Raw genomic sequence first — 23,686 nt, forward strand, 5'->3', positions numbered from 1 at the left:
TGGGAAAGTAAATACAAAGACAAAGAGAACAGTCAATTAATGGAATAGCAAGTCCAAAGTTTCAACAAAAAAAATAGTGAATCAGACTATGCTTGTGGAGGGACCAAGTGCCCATCTCCCATTTACTTCAGTAGGAGTTCTGCGTGGTCAAGCCCTGAAATGTCCAACTGTTAAGTGTTCAATTGTTGTTATTTTTTTAGAGAAAATACTAATTAGTTTGATTTAAATTTGTGTAGGTCCATGCAGTGCTCTGCCTTTAAGCTAATGGGAGCTCCACAAGCTCAGAACTACTGCTAAATCAGAAAGTGAGCATGCTAAATGCCATCTCTGTTTGATTTCATGCAATACATGTATAGTAATTGATTAGCTTTAAACTCACTGCGTCTGTGACTTTCTGATACAAGGAAACAAAAGACTAATTAGTCAGCATAGGAATAAGAACAGCTTTCAGCTTCACCTGGCAACTACTTTGACTGTAAATTAGCAAGACAGTACAAAGTAAATTAACACAACAAGAGACTTACAAAACATTGGATAACTTCATTAGCAATAACAAGATATGCCAACTATAGGATTGCATGATAAGATAAGGGTAGGTAATTTTCATTTTTCATGGCAAAAGATCTTGAGTCAGCAAGGAGTTTGCTCCCCAAAACCTCTCTGAAAAAATTCTGTGCAAAAACAAACCACAACAAAGATGCTTGCTACTGCTGCATGCAAGCAATGATTAACAGGCCTTCAACAAGATGCAATCTATTACAGCAATTACAATATTCACATTACTGTGTGGCTCTGTGACTCCATAAAGTAGATTTGCATGGTTTCTTTTAATCTGTGGTTTGCCATATTCTCTACAGTTTTTGAAATTTAGTATTTCCTCTTGCTTTAAATTAATAAATTTTTCCTTTTATTTATTTAATAGGAACCCATCCACTAAGAAAACAATAATGTCCATTTATGAATCATGTTCATATGTACCAAAAATATTGTTTGCACTGCTTTTAATGGCAATGAAGGCCCAACTCTATCAAATGCAATTGCAAAGCCAGAAAGGAGTAAAATGGTCTACCTCCTAGAGCATAATTTTGATTTTCTGATCAGATTTATTCACTGTTCACAAACTCTGTTGGTAGAATATGTTTCCTTATGGCCAAATGAGGATTTCAAGTAATATAAGAAACAGTGATTTTTGTCCACTGCCTAGAATAAAGAATTTTCTTTTTGTGCCATAGATTGAATTTGAGGTTTAATTTGCTTGGCAGAGCCTTTTTACCTGTAGGCCGTAATAAGTAAAAGTCTACCTGACTCACTGACAAAGGTTCATCTGCACTTCGATCGTCCGAAGACTTTGGAACTTCAAGTCTGTCGATGAAAGCCTGGAGCTCTTTCCTGAAGGCCTTCATCTGCGCATTGATCCGGTACAGAAGCTCATGCTCACGTATTCTGCTGCCATCATCTTCCTCATCCATCAGTCCAAAGAGGTCCCCGTTAGCCACATAAATCCTCGCCTCTGTGATGATGGTGCTCGTGTCGGAAATTAAGCGATCTATTGTCTTGCCCAGCCGCTCCGCTTCAGAGCGAATGTCCTTCATCTGCTGCCTGTCAGTGAAGCTTTTCTGCCACCCAGACGGTGTTGGATAAAAAGACCTTGTGGGTGTCAGGCACCGAATGTTGCGCACCTCTTCGGAGTCACTTTCCCCCCCAATGGGCCCTTCCCTTTTGCGGTGAGGGGGGCGGGAATCATCATCACTCTCCTTTTTTCCTGCATCACTTTCCGCATCGCTGTCTCTAGGGCTGCCACGGATACCCAGATGAGAGGCTAAGTCGTAGCGCTGCATGTTGGACATTAGGACTCTGTTCTCATACTGGAGCTGCATGACTTTGCCACTCAGCTCGTTGATTTGCATTCGTGCAGCTTTTAGCTCCTCCTGTAATGCTTCTGTCTTGGCATTATCGTGGTGCCTAGAGCTCTCATGGGCCCCAGACTTGTACTTGTATTTGTTCAGCTCAGCTGTTATGCGTTTGTTTTGTTCCTCTAAATCAGCTACATTTCTCCTCAGCAATTCTGTTTCATCTTCTACTAGCTGCAAATGCTGTCGTAATTCTGACAGGGATTCATTCTGCTCTCCCAGGAGCGGGTTAGTGGTCCCTGAGAAATCATCTCCTCTTAAATCATCAAGCTCTGCTTTCAGTCCTCTATTTTCTACTTCTAGTTCCACTATTTTCCTCCCAAGAATGTTAGCTTCCTCCTCCACAAGCCTCAATCGAAGCTTGAGCTCAGCTTCTCTTGTGGTAGGGGGCCCACCTGCTTCACCTTTTGGCAAAGGACTGTCCAAATCCCCATAAAACGATCTGTATTTTTGCAGCTCATGTTCAAATCTGTCTTTTTCTTTATCAATTTTAGCCATTTTCTTCCTCATCAAGGCTGCTTCTTCTTTGACAAACTGTAGCTGGCATTTCAGGTCTTCATTGTCATCCTTAGGGAAAAAAAAAAGGAGTATTTGAAGAAACTTGAAGTCAAACAGAAGACCTCCAGTGGATCGCCTTAACTTACAACTACAATTGTAATTAATTGTGATTAACAATCACAGGTACATGGCTTTAGATACTATGATATTTTCCTACAATATTTTTTCACTCATCAATAAATTAAAAGAGGGGAAAATACTATTTTACTTGTGACTAAAATTTGCACAGTTCCCAGAAGTACTTTGGGGGATGGGAAAAGGGGGGCTTGCAAAAAACCTTATATTTTCTATGCTTGCAACATTATCAGACTACAGTGTTCAAAAATCCTGAAGTCAACACAAATAGAGCCTATAAATCTTGTTTCACTGTTTCTGCCATTTACTTTGCCTAAAAATACAGAGTAGGTGAAAGCTGGTACATTCTGTTGCATCATCAAGTTTGTTTAGATGGTCTTTGAGATTAGTGCTGTCTGACTGCAGATCTGGGGTACAAGCTCTTCCATTTCACAGCATACAGGAAAACAAACGGCAAAGCATAAAGCAAGCCAAGTGCAAATATGTAAACCATGTACCCCATTTCCATAGTTCCCTGAAGTCTCCACATAGGAATCAAGGCTACAGGTACTTGCAACATACCTCTGTTGGTGTCTGTTGTGACTTTTTTTCTTTTGGTAGGTCTTTGCTTCCTCTCCTCTTCAGTGATTGCTGCAATTACAACAAAAGGACATGCACTAAATTTTTCTAAAGGTATATTAAAGATATATATAATTTGTATGTCATTCATTTTAAAATATAGCAAATCAAATGCAACTAGAAAGGAATTAATTTCTTGTAATTTTTGAGACACCAAATACAGAGGAAAGATGCCATAGCCCAAAAATGAAACAGCAATGGCACACAAATAAGGTTTTAGTTTAATCAGCCTGTTACATTTTTTATTCAACACATTTTAAGACTAGTGCCCAAAAATGAAACAGCAATGTCACACAAATAAAGTTTTAGTTTAATCAGCCTGTTACCTTTTTTATTCAACACATTTTAAGACTAGTGCATTAAAAATGTTTAACATATGACAAGAGTGGTAAGAAAATTAGCATCCCAAGTGATAACTTACAGGAGGAAAAGCTGAGACAAGCAATGAAACCCAGCTCCCCCATTTGATATTAACCCTGGTGGGGCCAGGGCACTCTAAAAAAGCCTTAGTCTTGGACAGCTGCATAAAACTGTGTCACTGAGATCTGTAGCTGACTCCAGTGTGCATCTACAAGCACACCTTTCTCTGTGTCCCACCCTCAGGCTTCAAGCTTGCAGTGTACTGCAGTCACACCTCCCTAAGTGTACACTAGGAACAAACTCACACATAGCTCTGGTCACTAGGCTTGTTCTGTTTTCAGATCATAATCAAGTAAATGCCATTTAAAACGGCTTGGACTACAAAATTGTAAAGAGAAACAAATCATACCAGCTCAAGAACAGAAACACAAACACCATATAAGTGGGATTCTTTGGTGTCCTAATATCAGCTATATAGCCCAAGAGAGTAGAAAAGAAACTCCTGCTTTCAGAGCAGGATGAGATTGAAGCCAACTAGTATATCCAGCAAAAATCTTGTAGCTGCTGACAGCAGAAACTTTGTTATGGAAAAGCAGCAGCAGTGGAAAAAAGCTGCCACCATCCCACTGGCAACATTCAATACTGATCATCAACAAAACAGCAGGAGAGAGGCACACAAATGAGAGAATGTTCATACATAACACCCCACTTGCAGCCATTCCCAGTTTTTGTGTTCTCCAGGTAAACTGTAGGTCCCAAGGCAGGACAGTGATAATCAACACCATCTCCTTTTGAGACTGTGCTCTGGTAGAAACATCCTGTGAGAAACATACCCTTCCCTGCACCAGCCGGGGGAGAATCCATCTCCATCTAAAAGCCATCCTGTTCTCAAGAAACAGAGTACAGTGGATGGGTATGCTGCACATAACAATCCTGTGCACTATTTGCCTGCTGGTACTAATCATCCTCTTCCTTCTGCAGATCAACTCTAATAAAAATTCCTACACTCATGGACTGCTCACTAAAAAGGAAAAGTTAATGGCATAGAAAGAGTCACATGTAAATCAAATTTTTATGTCTCTTGTGGAAACATTGAAGGCTCTCAGTAAACCAAACATGAAACAAATCAAAGATCATAGCTAGATAGCTGGATAACTGTAAAATACAGGCTTCTAATGGAATCCAGAAAAGACATTAAAATCATTAAATTAACTCATTTATCCCTTTAAGTATAACCCAGCAACTTTGGAATCCAGTCTACAAACAAAATGGTTCTTTTCCAGAGTCACCCACAAGTTATCCTGTTGTAGAAATGCTACATGGATTTTTAAAGGGTTGTTTTGTTGTTTTCTTTTAGAATTGGCAAGTTTATAAAGCCCCAAACTTTCAAAGGAGTAGGTTCCTCCTCTGTATTACCATTACTTATACCACTATGCATCGCCACTTCGAAAAAGCCTGTTTATTCAAATCAGTTTACACTGCAAATTTTTCCATGCCTTGTATTTATGCCAATAGCACCCACTGATAATAATAATATTAAATAAATAAATTAATAAGCTGTAGCTAAACTATATTTCTGCTTTATTACCTAAGTGCCTTTTGCTCACCTTGTTGAACTCAGCATCTCTCCAGAAATAAGTTCTGGAATGCTGGGCTGAAACTTCTTTTGTATCCTATGACTTTTCAGAAGATAAGAGACATAAGAAAAAATACTTTTCTAGGTTTGATGTGAAACTAAATTCCCCTGTTTTTCTCCTTTCTTGCTCTATTTTTCTTTTGTGTTCCTTTTAGTAGTCAGGATAGCAACATTCCAATTACAACAGTTGTGGCTATGTAATGATTAAGCACCTCTTTCTATTCTGCTCTACTTGAATTACAACCAACTCTCCAGAGCTTGTATTGTTAACAAAAAATATCCCAGCATTTAGCAAATATTTTATAGCAGAAAGCAATGAAGAAATGCACAATTCAATTAGCAGGATGATGTGGGTAAGCAGATTAGGCCCAGCTTGAATTGGTATGATCTCTTTTCATATGAAAAAAACCATGAGACAATTTCTGATAATTAGAGGTTAAGATCTCACACATCGCAGCTGACAGAAAATATCCTCACAATCAGTGTCCTACAACATCACATCAGGGTACTGAGGCAATGGCAATATCACACTAAACAAAGAATGCCACATATCAAGAAGTATATTCTGCTATAAATATTAAATTTTTGCTATAAATACTACATTTTTGAGAGTTTTTTTCAAGATGTGTATTTCAGAATTTACAGTGGCTACTCTTTCCACCAATTCTCTCAAGCTTTGTACTACTGCAGTCTTCCAGTTCAATTTTCAACATGAAAAAAATTATTGCTGTTAATGAAATAAGCAATGAAATTCATCACAGCAAAATTGAAAAAAAAAAAAGTTCAAACTAATATATGGAAGAACAAAAAAATAGCAACTCAGACTCCTGCTTGCAAATCTTCATACTAAACCAAATCTGGACACTACTAAAATTGTCTGTACATTGTTGTCAGTAAAAGCCACCTCTGCTGCTTTCTCAACTGTAGCAAAAAATGTCCCCTTCATATGCTGGAATTGGTTTTGGGAGTTTGTTCCGAAGGAGAGTTTGTGGGCTCAGATAGTTTTTTTCCACATAATTAAAAAAATCCTATCAGAAGTGTCCACAGCCTAGATAAGACTGCAGATAAGGCTTGTATTAGATGCAAACCAGATCACACACAAAGGGAATTCTGCTGCGGTGCTCAGCAGCATCAATTCTCCAGTGACCTTCACTGGAGTTTATCCAATGTCTTGCTGGAGATGCTAAGCACTTCTCAAGATGGCATAATCCTTCTCTTGCCAGCCCTAAATTGCAAGCCAAATGTGCAGTCTTAACATCACCTGTCATGCTCAATGCTTCTCAGGTGGAAAGAGACCTGAAATTACTCAGAGAATAACACAATACAGAGATAATTTCATCAGACTCTACTGAGTAGTAAAGCTATAAAATGAACTCAAAATATTCTAGCCTTATTTTAAGTTACAATAAATATCTCAGCAATTAATAAAGAATCCTTAAGCAAAACCTACCAAGATTTTTCAAGATGCATAGATTTGATTATTTCAAGCCCGATCTAGAGGTATATTATCTAAAAATCACGGTAGGCAACCATGGGAGGAATTCCTGACATATCAAGAGATTTATGCCTGCAGAGGCCCCATAATGTCCTTTATTCCTCCTCACAAAACTGTGCAAAGGGTGTGCAGCTCCTTGAATCTCCACAGCTACCACAAACCTTCGTATCTACATAAAACTGTGCTGTACTTGACTATGGTTAGCTGACTCCTAAAACTGCTGTGACACATCTGCAGTGCTTTTGAAAATCAGGGTAAACTCAACACTTTACACTTTACAGTCTTGAAATGTTGATGAATATTGACCAATTTTTTGGGCTGCACAAACTTGCCTCTGTGTAGCACAGTGACTGTGACCAGGGAAATGTAAATTTGCCCTAAGCCTGTCTCTGCATTTTCCCTGAAATCAATAGGGCTGTGTAACTCATGGAGCTGGATCAAATCAGACACGAGACATATTTTTTAGTTTTCTGCCACTGGGTCTAATGTAGTAAAAACTAAATTGACACTATCCATGTTGGCAAATTGAAAATTTATATTCTCCAACAACAAAAAAAAAACCCTTTGTTTTTAAAATGTCTTCCTTATTCTGCAACTCATAGTGAAATTTGCCAGCAATTTGCCAGCTGAAGACCTTGGCTTTGTCTGTCTTTAGCACAAGTACACAGAATTATACAATACTTTACTCCTTCCACTACCATTAAAGAGCAGAAGTCTTGAGTACTTCTGTATTCTACTTGCTTGCAAAATTAAACCACAAATAAAGCAAAGGATAACTGAGATGCAAAAAGCACAGCCTATCTGTCCACAAAGCAAACACTAAACATATCCCTATTAGAGTCTTCATATTTCAACTAGTTTATTTCAAAAACATTGCTGAGGAGCAGTACAAAATGAAAACAATGTTTATTACTTCACTAAAGAGAGAAAAATGGTTCTCATGTAGTTAGTTGAATGACTTCATATTGTAGAAGAGAAAAGAGGATCTGGCCTTCAATATTTGTATTATTTCATTTGCATTTATTTAGAAGTTATATCAGTTATCACTTTCAGATCCTTTACTATTATTTATCAATTAGATAAGAAGAAATACAAAAGGAGAGAAAATCAGAAGCAACATTTGCACTTTATCTAGAGAAATATTTTGTACTTTGAACTAAAACCACATTGTTAGAGCATATTATAGTAACTCTTGTGGTATAACTAGGTTAAAGCATTCTTTGCAGTGCATAACTAAAGCAGCATATTTACGCTTCCATGACATTTGCTTACTTCTTTTCCTTATTCAAAAAAATGACAGAAGATGAAAGACTGCCTTTTCAAAGCTCTCACTACATCCTGGTCAAATAGCCATCCAAACTGATACTGTGCTTTCTGTGATTACACACTCCTTCATCCACCAGGATATCACAAAACAGTGAAAGCAATTTCTCTGAGGAGGAAGAGATCTTCTGCCATTTGAACCTTTCAAAGATGGAAGAGCTATACATGGTTATTTCCCCAATTTTGACCTCTCATACATGGAAGAGCTATACATGGTTATTTCCCTAACGCTATCCAACCAGGCTTTGTTATAGATACAGAAATCACAATCATCTTACACTTGACTCCCTAATCCTGAAATGCAAAAGAAGATCTCACAATATCATGAATATTTTGAAGTGCAAGTGCAGGAATAAGTTATTGTACTGCATACTGATGCTAGTTACACTTTTCCTAGGGCTTCCTAAGTTGGTGTTTATTTGCCAGCTCTGTTATTTTTCTATTCTGAGAGAAGAGATTCAGTCTTTTTGACAGAGTTTGCACAATGCCTAGTACAATGCACAGCTCCAGCCTTTATCTGGGACTGACAGCATGACAGACAGCATGGCAACATAGTTAAAATCACTACCACATAACAATAGCAATAATCACAGGCACAGATATGTATATGGCAATTTTGAATTAAATACATAAGAGATTTCATCAAATGTAGAGTGTTTTTTCTCACACCAAGTACCACATGCATAGTTTTTCAGTCTTCTTAGAAGGAGATCTCAGAAGAGATTCCAAATAGATTTTTCATGAGAATGGGAAAGTGCCAGCAACCAGATGAGGTTCATTGCCTTGGTTACACAAATGCATATATATTAACCAGAGTGTAGTTACAATATCCCAACAAAAAAGATTTGCGTCAAAAACAAAAAGTAGTGAGAAGAAAAGTAAGAATGATTCTGCATGTAGTGTGTACCTCTTCACTGCTTGTTGGAAATGTATAAAGAAGCCAGTTCTGCAAAGTTGTAGCTGATCACACATGTCCATTGGTGTTCACGCCCATTTGGTACTCAAGAGTTGCATTAAATGCACAGACAACACTTACAGTCCCTCACCTGGATTCACAGGGTGGGACAACATCAAACACAGGCACATCCATGTGCATCTGTAGGCACACAGCAGAGAAAGGAGCTTTGAAGCTCACCCTCTGAGACTGCACTTCTGACAACTTCCACTTACAGGAACATCTCACCAAAAAAAGGAAAAAAAAAAAAATATTTTAGCATTCATTTGAAAGGATGCAAAAATTGAAGATGAATTCAGGTAGGAAAAATTCTGAAATCAGTATTTGGTCTTGAAGCCTGAGCAGTGACCAGAAGATTTTCTGTTAACATAAGAAAGAAATCCAGCTATTACTTCTCAGTAATCACTACTCTGTCCTCTGACTATGATGAGGAGTCTTCTGTTACTCTTAGTCTTCTTTTGTCTGTGTTTACTTGGGGAAGCACTTTTGTAAAGCTAACTCTTTGTAAATTGGCCAAAAAGTATTTTCTGTAATACGACATATGAGGAAGTTTCAAAGGTGTTAGGAAAGTTTGGTCATTGAAAACAGAGGATCAGACTGCAGTGCTCTGAAGTTACACCAGTGTGATCCAGCAACAAATTAAATACATTTTGATGAGCAGCTCATGTAAAGATGGTGCTCTAGTAAAAATAAACCATGGAGACTATGCTGAAATGGAAGGAAGGTGTTTTATAAGTTTGGACAGCCCCACACCTACTTTTCTCATCTGGTACCAGTCTGATTTGATATAACCTAAGCCTGGTTAGGTTATATCCAATACTTTTCCTGGTATTTCAACAATGCAAAGATGGAGATGAGGGGAGGGAGGATATTGCAGCCCTGGCTAGAGCAGCACGCCCAGCTGCTTCACTGTAATATGTAATATATGTTATAAAATAATTTGTGGTAAATGAAATTAAGAACCACAGCATTTTGTGTACTAAAACCAGTGTCAAGCAACAAGCAAACTAAGGGATAGAAATTCAAAACATCAGGAAGACACTGTCGCCAGAGACATATATTTCAAAGGATTTGTCGTCTGACAAGACCCCAGCTGGAGGCATTTTTGGTAGGCAGCAGCAGCAGCAACAAAGTGATAAAGATTCAAACACCAAGAAGACACTGTCTCCAGAAATGTATATTCCAAGGATTTCTCTTGTCTGACTAGACCCCAGCAGGAGGCATTCTGATAGGCATCAGCAGAAGTTTAACCTGGAAATTTTCACATGACAGGATTCCAGCAATTTTCCACCAGTTCCGGGAAAACACGATAATATGCTAGGGAAGACCCCCTTCCAAAGCCCAAGAAACTTTATAGAAATGGACCCCTTAGAACTGAGCCTCGGAGACCCACAGGGACTTTGGTGTGATAGAGGCCAAGTCCTAAGTCTCCCCCCAACACTGATCCCCTGGCTCAGAGTCAAATTGTTTGTGGCCCTTTTTTTTCCAAACTTATACTTTGATCACTTAATAAATTTATTTCATTATTAAATCAGAGCATTCATTTACAACATTCACTAACTTCAAGAAGCTTGTAAGACCTTGATCCCCATGTCCTGTCCTCCTAAATAATGACTCTTCCTCCTAACTGAAACTTGCTCAGGTACTTATGGTTATCCAGCAAAGGAAGGAGCTGTGATTCTCAGTCTGACTTAAAACCTTAATGTAGAGATTGACCTAAAACTATTATTTAAATGTTCCCTTTGCTAGAAATTGAAAATCTCATTCTGAAAAGAAGTTTGACAGTCTTCCACTCATTATAAATATTTGATCACTGGAATGTATTTTTAATTAGCTACCGTGAACAAATATTTGACTCTTCATAATTTATCATAAATGTCACTGAACCAGCAAATCACCTGCAAATTAATACCACAGCAGCCCTAATGGGGTTATGCAAGAATCAATTCTAGGTTCTACTCTAATTAACATTTTTTCTTACTAACTGGAAAGAAGACCCATAAAAGAAAAACAGGATAAAGACTGCAGGGTAAAGGTTAGAGAAACACTAAATATTGAAAAAGAAGGTCACTGGCACAAACCTTTGTGCAATAAAATAATATCAGTTTTAATTCTACTAAATATGAAGATACAGATGTAAGAATGAGGAATAAAAGCTATGCTAAGACAACAGAAGAACTGCCTAGAGAATAGAGAAGATCTCTTGAAAAGCCACATCTCTGAAGAGAACCTGCAGGGTGATAAGACAAAAATCAGCTGAAATTATATTGAGGTGTAGTTTTGTGACCAAAAGGTCTATTAATATGGGACGTAGATATCAAAACTGAGGCTTGCTGTGCAGTAACTAGAAAGGGGGTACCTCTCCACAGAATCAAACCAGCCTCAGGCAAATGGAAAGATTCACTTCCGAGTAGTCTCTACCTTTCTCTTTTGAGAGAGGTCAAATTCCTAACCAAGGTTAAATGTTTAGTTTTCACATGGCTAAATGATATCAACCCTAAGCATGAAGATTTAAAAACAAAACAAAACAAAACCAATAAAAAGCCCCACCAAAACATTGATGCTGGACTCTTGAATTTAGCAAGACAGAAAGAAAGTATGTTTCCTGCCTCGTAACTAACTTTCAGCAAATTTAGATGAGAAGGGAGGTGCAAATTTTTACCTGTTCCTGGGACAGTTCAGGAAGAGCTGTGGTAGACTGTCCTCAACAGTCAATTTTTAACACAGACCAGCACCCTTTTCTGAAAAGTAGGTTCCAGCTTGAGTAAAATAGCTGCGATATTGTATGATATGACCTGCGTTATTCAGAAGACCAGACTGGTTTACTGTATAAGACAGTTCTGTCCTTGTAATTTCAGAACACATGAAACTTGACAAAAATTTGGAAACTGAGCAACAATACTCCTAGAAGCCCATCCCAAGAAAAATAAACCTCTGAATGTATTTATATGTATCAGCAAGGCAATAATCCTTTTCAAAAGTCATTCTAGAGGACTGTACTGACACTTAATCATTTAATCAAAGATTTAAAGTGCTAGCATCTGTAAATTTAAAATAATTTAGACCAGCCTGTAATTTAAAAAACTGCTGGTAATCAGGGTAGTTGCATGTCATCATCAGTCATGCCTTGCAGGGAGGTAGAGTCCTCTCATTTCAGACAACACTGATAGAAACAGATGCATGGCAAAGACCTTCTAAGTGCAAGTACTCATCTGTGACCTAAGCAAAGGGCTTTGCTGCTATCCTAGCCTGGATTCATTGCTAAGCTAGCCAAAGTCAATTAAAACAATCATGCAACCAGGATCAAGAAAAGCAAAGCAGACTTGATACCTGCAAGTTTTATTCTACACATCTTGATATATGCAGTTGTTAATACTAGCAATGAGGGGGAAAGGGGGGAAACCACATCATATGTCAAAAAGTAGAAGCAGAAAAAAACACTTCAAAAAAGTACACCTACACATCTAAGAGGTCAATCCATTGCCATTTACTTCAAAATGAGAAATCCGATATTGGAACTCTTAGCTATGAAACATTATCAAATCTGAATTTCTCTAATGCCAGAAGGATGCATTTCTTGATACTGCGAAAACTAAAGTGAAAAAAAAAAAAGAAAAAAAAAGAAAAAAAAGAAAAAAAAAAAAAAGCCCAAAACATCAAAAGCCTGGTGCTCTTGTTCCTGGCTAGCAATGATTCCACATGATTCAGAAAAGCTGCTGAGCTGATCCCAGAACCAAGCACGCCCATAGCTGGGTATTCCCCCTATCAAGTGACACACATTACAGCATATAGCTATAAATGTGTGTGAATGAGAGGGTCTAAAAGATGACAGGATCTAAAAGAAGAGGGTCACAGAACACGCCATCCTGCTCCCAGAAGTGCTATATTGTTCCAGGGCAGTTCAAAGGTAAAGCACAACCAGCACACTGCCAGTTTATGAAGAATCAGCTGGCTGCCTTGAACAGTGGCTCACAGAAGCCATTTGCTGGGAGTGTTCCCCAGCACTGTATGTGTACAATACTTCCCTTGTTGCACTTTGCTCTTCCTGCCTTGCTCCTCACTGCACGTGAGGTATGTGCCTGATGGAGAGTTCAGCACTTTGCACACAGACACACACGTGTACAGCTGTATGACACAGAACACAAGGAGAAGAACAAACCTCTGTGCAATATCAGTGCCACAGGGAAAATGCCCTGCTTGGCAGCATGTAGCTGCCTCAGATTTCCTGTTCATTTGCTGTGTTTTGCCTCAGGAAAAAAGTCTGCTTGGACAGACCCTGAGCTCTCCTGTTTAGCAGAAGTAACCTGAAAACTGTTTCCCTTCTCCCTATTCAGAAGTGATGTTTTCAACCCCTCATATGCTCCACTGCAAAATGGGAAAATAGATTCTGCTTGTTATTAACAAGAAAAGATCAGAACAGTGGAGGCTGAAAGAGACCTCTGTTATGACCAGCCCCCACAACTGGCCTCAGCAAAGCACCCTGGCACCTCCTCAAATGGACAAATGTTTTGAGTCATAAATCATTTAATATTCCAGTCTCTCACAAACTCTGAAGATCTAGCCCAAGTGCCCCTTTCTCAGAGCAGAGACAACTGAAGCAGGCTTCTCAGGGCCATGTCCTGTGTGGTCTTGAACTTCTCCAGAGATGGAATTTCCTTCCTCTATAGGCAATGAGTTCAGTGTTTGAGCACCTTCACACAAAAGTTTGTTCTTGTCCTGTGACTGAACACCACTGAAAAGAGTCTGCCTTCTTCTTCTTTACATCCTATCAGATATTTCATAGAAACACAGATTTGGGGCCTCCCAAGACACTGTGCCCCCAGGCCCAGGAGTCCCATTTCAGCTCAGTCCATGCTTCAGAGCCTGCTTGAGCTGTGTGAGATGCAGTGAGTCTGTCTTTAGCTCAACACAGTTGGTCCTGTCACCAGTCATGGACACCTGTGCACTGGTTTTCCAGCTGAACCTTAGACCTGATTCACCACCTTGAACCTGACTGATAATCTGGACTTCATAACCTTTCATTTCTAAGTGGACTGCAGGCAAACACAAGTGACATTATAAAGCACTTGCAACAAAACATTAAGTTGGGTTGATTTTTGGGGGGTTGAATGGGGGTGATGGCAGGGAAAAGGACATGGGAAGATGTTTTTACAAGAGAAGGACCAAGACCCATCAAAAGGCCAGAGTATCACACTAGATCTTTTGTATCCTACTATGAGCCCGTAGGATAATAGTTAACAAACAGTATCACTTCTCCTTCAGGACTACATGATAGAGCAGCACAAAAGAAGTTATGCTTGCTTCTCTAGGCTTTTCTGATTCTGGAAGCACTGGGAAATTTATGCCAGCCACCTCAGTTCTCAGAACCACTATTCTGAAAAAAGTGATGAACAATTATTACTGAATAGTACATTTAGAAATTCCTGTGATAGCTTTATTGTATGCCTCTGCTGTCCATGTTACATTTGAGGTCCTGCCAGTTTGTTTCACCTGTTTTTGCACTGGAAACTGCACTGAGGTCACACCCTGAGGGCCCATGACATGTTGCAGAACAGCCATCTGCACTGTGACAAGACAAGGTTCCCTCCCTTATACTGACAGCTGTGTTCAGCCAAAATGCAGAGCAGCACGTACCTCCATGGTGCTACTTCCTATTTATTCTCCTAAAGCCAGCACAAACTACCTACAGCTGTGAGGCTCTGCCAAACTCCTGTCAGGGGCACCTGAAGGATGCATTGGGAAATTCCATGTGCAGAATAACTGAAAAATCTATCAGGCTACTGAGTTCTCTGGAGGTTTTTGAAACCATAGATTTGCTAGAACATCCAGAGAATGCAAAGACAGAAAAGTCTTTACATATGGGGTTTCTGAAAAGCTCAGTTTAATACTATGAGAAGGATAGCCCTGAAACCAGCAATGACCATACACACTAAACAATAACAGAGCTATGGCAACTTTTCTTTCAATCTAAAACACACTCATATTTGACCTGTATCAGCACATTGCAAATACTCTGTTATTTCAGCTGTTTCTTTGAAGGGACAGGTGCACTTAAGCAGGACTAAATACAGTGGTAAAAGAGACAGAAAGCATGTATAACTATTACTCATCAAAGCCTTGGCGGGACTTCCAGTAATACGATGACATTTGGTGTACATTGATTCCATACAAAAACATCTATCTAGATCTCTGGCTCAGCACCTAGAAAATGTCTCTGTTCTCCCTCTATAAAGCCTTCCAATTAAGAGAAAGCAATTTTGTAAAGTCATATGGATTTCCTTTAAATCTAGAGAATCCTAGCCTACATCCATTTCCCTATTCATGTTTTTTTTGTACCAGTACAAATATACTGAATTTGTCCTTTCTATCATGCAATCTCTTTCTTTAAGGTATAAAGAAATCCTACATAGTGTCTTATAACAAAAAATAAATTTTCCACCTGCCAAAAATGAAAAAATGAGCAAAACCAAAATGTAAGCTGGAATTTGAAAAGCACAATGTATTATTAAAAAAAAAAAAAAAAAGAAAAAAAAAAAACCCAGCAAAAAACACCAAACAAAACCCACTTAGGCAAAACAACAGCAAAAGAACCAGGGTGGATTATATGCTGTATCTGATACTGTGAAAAATAACATAATTGAGCTAATCAAGAATCACCTAAACAAGGGAGCTCATTTTTTTTAAGTGACCTGGCAACTTTTTGTTTCAATTGAGCAGTTAAATTGGTACCCTCAAAATTGCATATAGGCACACTTGAATGTCCATTGAGTAAAGCAATACTGAAATTTGGAAGTACAAAAATAAAAATTTTTTTCTGTGACTGAGGACCATTAAAGAGATGTCTAATGTTGTATTTCCCAGACTTTCCTCCATTTGTTAATGTGGAATCATATTTTGGCAGCCTTAGTGAAGTCAGTAGTGAGGCTGCCTACTCAGCAAAGAGATAAAAAAGGTTTCCTTTCTCCTTTATAGCTCGAAGAATTCATACCCCAAAGTCTGTATCAAGAGAAATACATTTTTTACTGCCTGCCCTATGGTGAGTCCATGCTCACACACAATTATCTCTGATAACCAGTTACCATCTACCACCTGCTCCACAGTTCCCACCCTGTCCATTACGTCCACAGACAACTGGGCATGCCAGGTGATTGCCCCCTGCCAAGTAATTCCCAGCAGTAGGCAATCACATGGCAGCTACAGGCTGGACTTGCTGTTCTGCATCTCATTTGCCATTTCATCTGGCTCCATACCAAGTCACAGAACCTCTGCCTCGTTTTTGCACTAGTAAATGAAATGATCAGAGACAATTCTCAGGACTTGATGCCAACTGGGCTCTTCACAATTCAGTCTCCTTTCAAATGTGATGACAATACAGCTGAACTTCCCTACAGCTTCCTTTCAAACAAATAGAAATGCATCCAAATTGTCAATCAGTAACAAGCTCTGACCCAGGCTAGACCCCAAATCATGCCCAAGCACTGAAGCCATGGTAACTGACCCAGGTCAATACCATCTAAGGGACATCTTAGTAACTACTTGTCAGTGTGTGGGCCCTTCTTTAGCCTGATTTACTTTATATATATAGTCTTTGACTGTTGGAAACAATCCTGTAGCAAAAAACAACTTTGAAAATAATGATTCAAACAAAAAAAAAAAAAAAAATTGGTTCAGGTGCTTGAGATCAGAATGCTGGGATTGATGTCCTTTCTGTGAAACAGTTTCTATGTGTTTGGAAGATCAGGTTTTAGTCTATGCTTCCATTTCAGTTAGGTTTTTTTGTGGTTTTGGTTGTTTTGTTTTTTGTTTTTTTTTTTTAAGATGGTCATTACTGGTTTTTTTCCCCTTTAAAATACACCTTACTGCAAAAACTCTAATTTTACATGGAGACTGTATATAATATCAGTAACTCCTTTGACAAGAGAGCTTGCAAATCTAAGCCTGCTGCTATCTACCACAGAGATGAAGGAAAATAAAATAAGATTCTGACACAAGGAAAGAACTCTCATATCCCCATGAAATCAGAGTAGCAGAATTATCCTTACAGATCCAAAAGAACTGGTCAGTCTTTTTTTTTGTGTGTGTGTGTGACGGATAAACTAGTTTCTGTTTTAAACCTATTCCAGGTATACTATTTTTTTCCTACAGCTGCCACTCCATCATGACTTCCCAATCAGCCATCAATCCTGCCACTTCTTTCACACATCCTTGTCAATTTTCAGACCATTCAATAGAAATTCCCAAAGCAACACACCAACTTCAATGACTGAAAAATATCCCTTCAAGGCATCTTTACTCACAAAATCTCTTCACAGGAAGATATTTAAGGAGCTTTATTCCTTTGAAATAATTCCCTATTTATTACCTATGTTTTGGAATACATTATTATTGACCATCAGGTTGTTTATATTCAATTTTGAGTAGCTTTCTTGAAGCAAATGGCTCATGTGAATTGTTGATGCCTGATAGATAATTAAAATCTAATTTTGTGAAGTTTAATTATCTGCTTCTGAAATACACTTTTTTTTTTTCCTGCTTATGGCATGACATTTTCAGAAAATTACTACAACAGATTCTGTTACAGAGATTCATTTCTTTCCCCATTATGATTCTTTTTTCGTATTCAAAGAACCAAGCTGAAGCAAACTCTGCTTATCCCAGTCCCTGTGAAATCGCAGAGTGCTCTGAGCAAGTATGTCAGAATCACAGCCTCATGGGTTATGAATAGCATCCCTGCTGAGTACTGTTTTTAAAGGAACAAAATACTTAGGCAAGACACCAAAGGTAACAGAATACCACATAGCAAGTCTGACTGGGGGCTACGTAACTGCTGGGATGTGGTGCTTAGAAATCACTGAGCTGTGCTTGGAGATAGAGGACATTTTCTCTCTTTGCCCTGTTCAAACTCAGGAAGACATTTGTTTCTCATCTCTTTTTGAAAAGTCTCCTAATTATCCTGTTGCTCTCTTCATCAAAACAAGTTTCAGTTTTTTGAGACAACAAACTGAAATTCCAGATCACAGAAACTCTCCGCTTAAAGGTACCATTGGTAAAAGTGTTGCTGATAGAATTAGTATTGGAAATTCCAAAAGACACAGGAAGGAGCTGGTCCTGTGAGGGCCCTATTAAATCCTCCCCTGCTGCCATCTGGTGCTGGGAGCAAGTAAATTACTGTAACTGTCCCAAGAGTTTCACTTACTGCACTGAGCCTGTGAGGACGAGCAGCTACAGCAGCCTCTTATCTCACTCTGCTTAACCTTGCTCCCTCTATTACCAGCTGTTTGAAATTAGGCTCTAACTCTGAGGAAAAAATGAAAATATGAGGTGCAATTATTATGTGCTTGGGAGACAGCATGATGGAGCAGACTTAAACTTTCTCCTTCAGGCCATAACAACTAAGTGTCCATCTCCAGTGATTTATATGCATGCAGCATGGGCAACAAACAGAAGCTAGAAATCCATGAACACCCACATAGTTCTGACCTCACTGGAATCACAATGACCAGTCAGGATAGCTCACATGCCTGGAGTGCAGCAATGGATTAATGAAAATTCTAAAGGTGAGGAAGAAGGGTTTGGCTCTACACAAAAGATCAGTAATTGCATTTGGTGCTGTCCTGTGACAGGTGATGGGCTGGCTGTGAGCTATGGCAACTATCAGAGGACAGAGGAGCACCCTCTGAAGCATCTCCTACTGATCATCTGATGCATGAGAGGAAATAGATGAAGCATTTTTCAGACAGTTAGCAGTCAAATGATTTCTGCAATGGGTTGAAGGCAATATTTGCCACAGGCGATTACTAAGTCAGCTGTAGCAATTACTTTGAGGGACCTCTTGCAAACAAGGAATCAGTGGTCAGAAGTTTGATGGTCACTGGTAGCACTGACTGTGAGATGGTGAAGTTTAAGGTCCTGAGAGAAGGAATCAAGAAGAGCACTGGGCGAGGAAGTTCTGAAAGCATCCAAAAATGTAGTGTCACTGTTGCCTGCTGGAAATGCTGCAAACCACCACTCTTTATAAGAGTTGTTTCCAGTTTCTTGTAACCTCATTACACTTTAAGCATTGCTGATTTTCCACACCAAGCATCTGTCCTGGGTTGTTACCAACACTGTTAATATTTTTGGGAAATTTAAGCTAATTATTCAGCTCTTTTTAAGATGACAATATTCTTGTTTGCTCATAAATCATTCTAGCAACTGTTCTCTTGAGACATTCCAATATGTCTGTGTTCCTGAACATTTTTGTGTTTATATACAATGTATATCTCATACTTTCCTAGCTCATCAAAAGCATGACATAACTTTCTAGAAATTTTCCATTCCTATATATTACCAGGTAATTATTCATTGGAGCTTACCAGTTTGAATTGATGAAAATTCAATATTTATAAATTACCTCACCCTCTCCCACTGCCAGCTATCAATCTGCACATTTTCTCCAGCTGACAGATTATGTTCCAACTCCAGGGCCAGAAGGCAAAGCCAACTAGTCCTGCAATTGTTGTTCCATGAGAGTCTGGATAAAGCTGAAGCCAGGCATTAGAAGCAGAATCCTTCCTTCAGGTGCTCACAGTGATACAGTTGCCGTTTCCTAGCACAGAGAGTGATCCTCCACTGCTCTCAGTCCAGATGCAAAAAAATGACAAGCTAAGGCTTGGAAACAAGGAAAGGAAGAGAACAAACCAGGGAAGCTGACAGATTTGCATGAGGGGGCGGAGGAACCGGGGGAAAAGTAAAAATTCCACAGTAGATAGAAGTTGTAGCTAAGAAATGGGGATAATATATTTGAAGCAGAATAATAAAAAAATTAACTAGAAAATTCTTGAAATCCAGAGGGGATATTGGACACTCATGAAGAGTTGGAAGGATGCAGGAAAGGAAGGAATGGTGGGAGAAAAGAACAAGACAGGGACTTAGAAGACAGCAAAACAACTACTACAATCATCCATAAAAGGAAAAGAGAAAAGCAAAACCAGAAAAAGAAAGAAAAGGAGGAAGAGAAAAAAGGAAAAGAAAAGAGAAAGAGAAAAGAGAAAGAGACACAGGATCAAGATTGAGTGAAAGAATCTGGAGAATGTGAGACTGAGTTATAGAAGAAAGACTTGAAATAAGTGGCTGTGGTTAAATGGCAGTAGGAGTCAAAGAAAGAAAGGGATACTGCGAAAGAAGAGATTGTCACCCTAGAAAAGTGAGGCTGGTATTGGTGATCAAGGGGACTGGGACAGCATCTTAACAGATCTTTTGCAGTGTGGGTTAGTTGGTTTGAGATGGTCTTTGTGGTTTGGTTTTTGGTTTTGTTTTTTGTTTTTTTTTTTTCTCCAGGGGTGGAGGACTTGCTTTTGGAGTTGTTTGGGGGTTTTTTGCAATAGTAAAATTTCCAGCTATCCTGATGTCTATGCATCCTGAACACTCATAGGTGTATAAAGAGCTAATCTGTGCTTAAACAGGACAGGCAAATGTTGCAAGAATAAGCAGAAAAGTGTGATTTTATTCCTCTGGTCCCACAGCAGGTTAGTGTCAAAATAAGGAGCAGAATTCAGATTCTTCCTCCCAGCTCCAGCTCCCCAGGTCCTGTTACCTTCTTCCATTTCCATGCAGTGTATAAACCAGATTGACAAGACAGGCACCACTACAGCAAAACATAGACCCATGTAGGGAGACATAGACTCCTCTGGATGCAGTCTGAACTGAAGGGACAAAAGACATGTCTGGTTCATGTGCCATGGTTATCACAGGTTCTGTATCTGAACTAAAAGTCTAAGCTTAGAAGAAAAAAATGGTGGCTTGACAATACCACCCTAAAGCTGCTGTAAGAACTGAGCTGCCTTGTATCTGCCCAGCTTGGAGCAGAGCAATCTACACCCATCCAGAGAGACACGTCCCCCAAAAAAACACTGTGCTTCTTGCCATTGCATGTCTGCATTGCAACGAGGGTTTGTAAAGCCCAGGGTCCAGTACATCTATCATATTTTCCTCCTACTTCATCTGTCTCACAACAAACCACTAAACTTCAGTTAACTCAGCTACATAGCTACAGCAAACAAATTCATTTTTAGTTCATTATATCAGAAAGGTCTATAGCATTAGCTAGGCTTTACTTGTTAACAACAAATGAATGAAAGTTTAATTAATTAATTAATGAACAACATGTTCATTATTATTAACATGTTAATTTTTTTTTAATATCTGAAAAATTACGTCTAGCTACTGTTGGTTTCTCTTTCCTGCTAGGAAACAATTCCTCTACTTTGTTTTTGGCTTCCCGAAAAGGATTACAGTTGATAGCAATCAATATTAAAGAAGAAATCAGCAGCAGTTGCTACAAATAAAACCAACGCAGATTAAAAATCTTGTGTGTCTGTGTGGAATAATTTTCAATCAAATAGCTGCAGTTTAGGGGACTAAAAGCAAAAGTAACTGATAGAAAATGTATGCATTGCTGGAACACCTTCCAAATCCTGGATGCTTGCAAGCTTCTGTGGCCATCAACAATTCCTAACCTGTAGAATTTATCATAATTTGTTTGTTTTTCCAAAAGCTCCAAATCAAGAAGGCAAACTGCAATTACCTCTTTATATTAATGAACAAATACATTCACATGTCTATATTCACCCTAATGTTCACTGGAGAACTCAAGATTTGACTCTAAACCAACACATCTGCTAGCTTTTATCTTTTCTACATGTTTTCAGTCAAGTCTCCATGCTTTCTGAAATAACAGAGAATCCAAAAAGAGAGAACTTTGGCTCTGGTCCTGCCCTAGAGACTACCTACCAAAACATTATGCTTTCTTTCTTACATTTTCTATTGAGTCTTATTTTAATTCTTTGATATCTCACATTGTTCATTATTAAAGAACAGGAAATTTCACATGGCAGTTGTACATAAATAGATTTTGAAAATCGGAAGGTTTGAGTTTCTGCAGTACATAGGCAGAAGTACGCAAGTAAATTATCAAAGCACAGAAATCAGTCATTACATTTTAGTATGTTGTGAAACAAAAATGTTTCTTTGTCTTTAAAGAGATACTCTCCCTTATTCTATGCACAATGAAGCAAAGATCACAACTCAGACAAAAGGTTTTCCACGTATTTCAATTGAAGCTGAGTAGAGCTCCTTTAAGCAGGAGGTTGCAATGGTTATAATAGCTGCATTGAAATGAGAAAGGGTTGTAAATCTATGAAATTAGAGGAAATAATTCACAAGCAAACAGAAAATTAACATTATGTCTACCTGACAATGACATTTAAAATGCATGAAACCTTCAATTGCCAGACAAGAAGAAAAATTATTTGTCACAGAAAAATTCTAATGCAGACTGCTTTCAGTTGTTTTCATAGGTGTTGGTTTTTTTGGTTTGTTTTTTTTTTTTTCTGTTTTGTTTTTTTTCTTTAACATCTGAATAGCTTCTTCACAGAGTCTAAATTTCAATTATGTAAGATTTACTGTTCTTTATAAACATGTCTCAATGGGTCCCCCAAGTCATGGTATATTTTCAAAGTGCATAATATTTTGGCTTTTCTTCAAAATTGTTTTTCCTCTGACTTGCACCTCCTCACCTATCCTCCAACTTCCTCCATTCTGTGCTGAAAGTCCTGGCCTGAAAATCAGCATTCACCTGCTGAAAGCAACTCAGCAGCCTATTTGAAATACATAAATCCTGCCGATTATGATGACACATATAATGACTGAGCAAGGCAGTTCTCCCTACTTCAGTATAAGGATGTATTTCTGACTCTTTGTCCAGTCCACCCCTACTATGGTGTCAAGTCTTACTTCATGTTTTCATTCTGGCTGTGCCCCCATTCTGTGCCACTGGGAAACATCCATCTGCTTCATCTTCATGAAAACCATTATTGTGTAACAAGAGACCCTAAACATGACACCATCCCTTCTGGAGTCTCCAGCACCCTTTCATTGATACCAAGAGCAAAACCAGAAAGGGCTAAACACTTAAGCCAAAGAAAGGAGAGGAGAGCAGTGTGGGAGCAACAGAATTGTAGTTTCACACAGCGGGCCAGAGGGAAGAATTGTAAAAGGGAAAAAGTGACTAGTGATGACAGGGATGAAGAAGGCCATTAACTGGCTTAATATCAAAGAACGGAAACTATTAAATTGACACCAAACATCACTGTAATCTGAGGATGCTTAAAAAAAGCAAGGCAAAAGAATTTTACAGCAGTATAATCTATTAAAGAGAAAGAGGAACCAGAGATGAGAACCTAAAAGAAAGTAGAGTATGAATGGACAAGAATAACAAAAACCCTGGAGTAAAGCAAATCCTTAAAGTTATAAGGAGAATCATTATACAGATCATGCTCTTATCAAGAGGCTAGTCCAGGAAACCAAGTTCTATTTAATGGCAGTAACCAGAGAGAAAACAGAAGGGGAAAGTTTCAGAGAGAGGAGAGGAAACCTGACTAAGGCTCAGATTTTTTCCATGCCCTTTTAAAATCAGCAGTTATCTGGGAAAGCAGCAGAAGGTGGAACAAACCACGTGTTTAACCTCTACTAGCATGCTTGAAATTCAGTTCCTTTAAAGAAAACATTTTAATATTTTTAATACTACATAACTTAAAAGACTCATTTGCAGTTTCTAAAAAATGCCCTAGCATCACACAGCTGAAAATTGCCTGCCTTTTTTGACAACTGAAATACATCTCTTCTGCTTCATACAAGATCAAAGAAGATACTGATGTTCCTACTAGGGTATATTCCTAAAAGTGAAAATCAAGGTCATTCACTGAATTTTAAATCTT

General features: G+C 38.6%; 1 protein-coding gene across 2 annotated transcripts in view; it reads right to left on the reverse strand.

Annotated features, from left to right (window-relative positions):
* The window catches only part of MTCL3 (MTCL family member 3), a 29,886-nt gene that overhangs the window by 270 nt on the left and 5,930 nt on the right, over window positions 1-23,686 (reverse strand). The window contains exons 5-6 of one of the 2 annotated variants that reach the window (XM_077782223.2): window positions 3,105-3,173; window positions 1,302-2,477 (exon numbers count right to left, since the gene is read on the reverse strand). In XM_077782223.2, the coding sequence (XP_077638349.2) occupies window positions 1,302-2,477; window positions 3,105-3,173 (1,245 nt within the window). Of the gene's footprint in view, window positions 1-5; window positions 2,478-3,104; window positions 3,174-23,686 lie in introns of those variants that run through there. The other variant, XM_085575134.1, reaches the window with a different exon arrangement.

The sequence above is a fragment of the Lonchura striata genome, chromosome 3, assembly GCF_050655825.1.
Source record: "Lonchura striata isolate lonStrDom1 chromosome 3, ASM5065582v1, whole genome shotgun sequence".
NCBI lineage: Eukaryota > Metazoa > Chordata > Aves > Passeriformes > Estrildidae > Lonchura > Lonchura striata.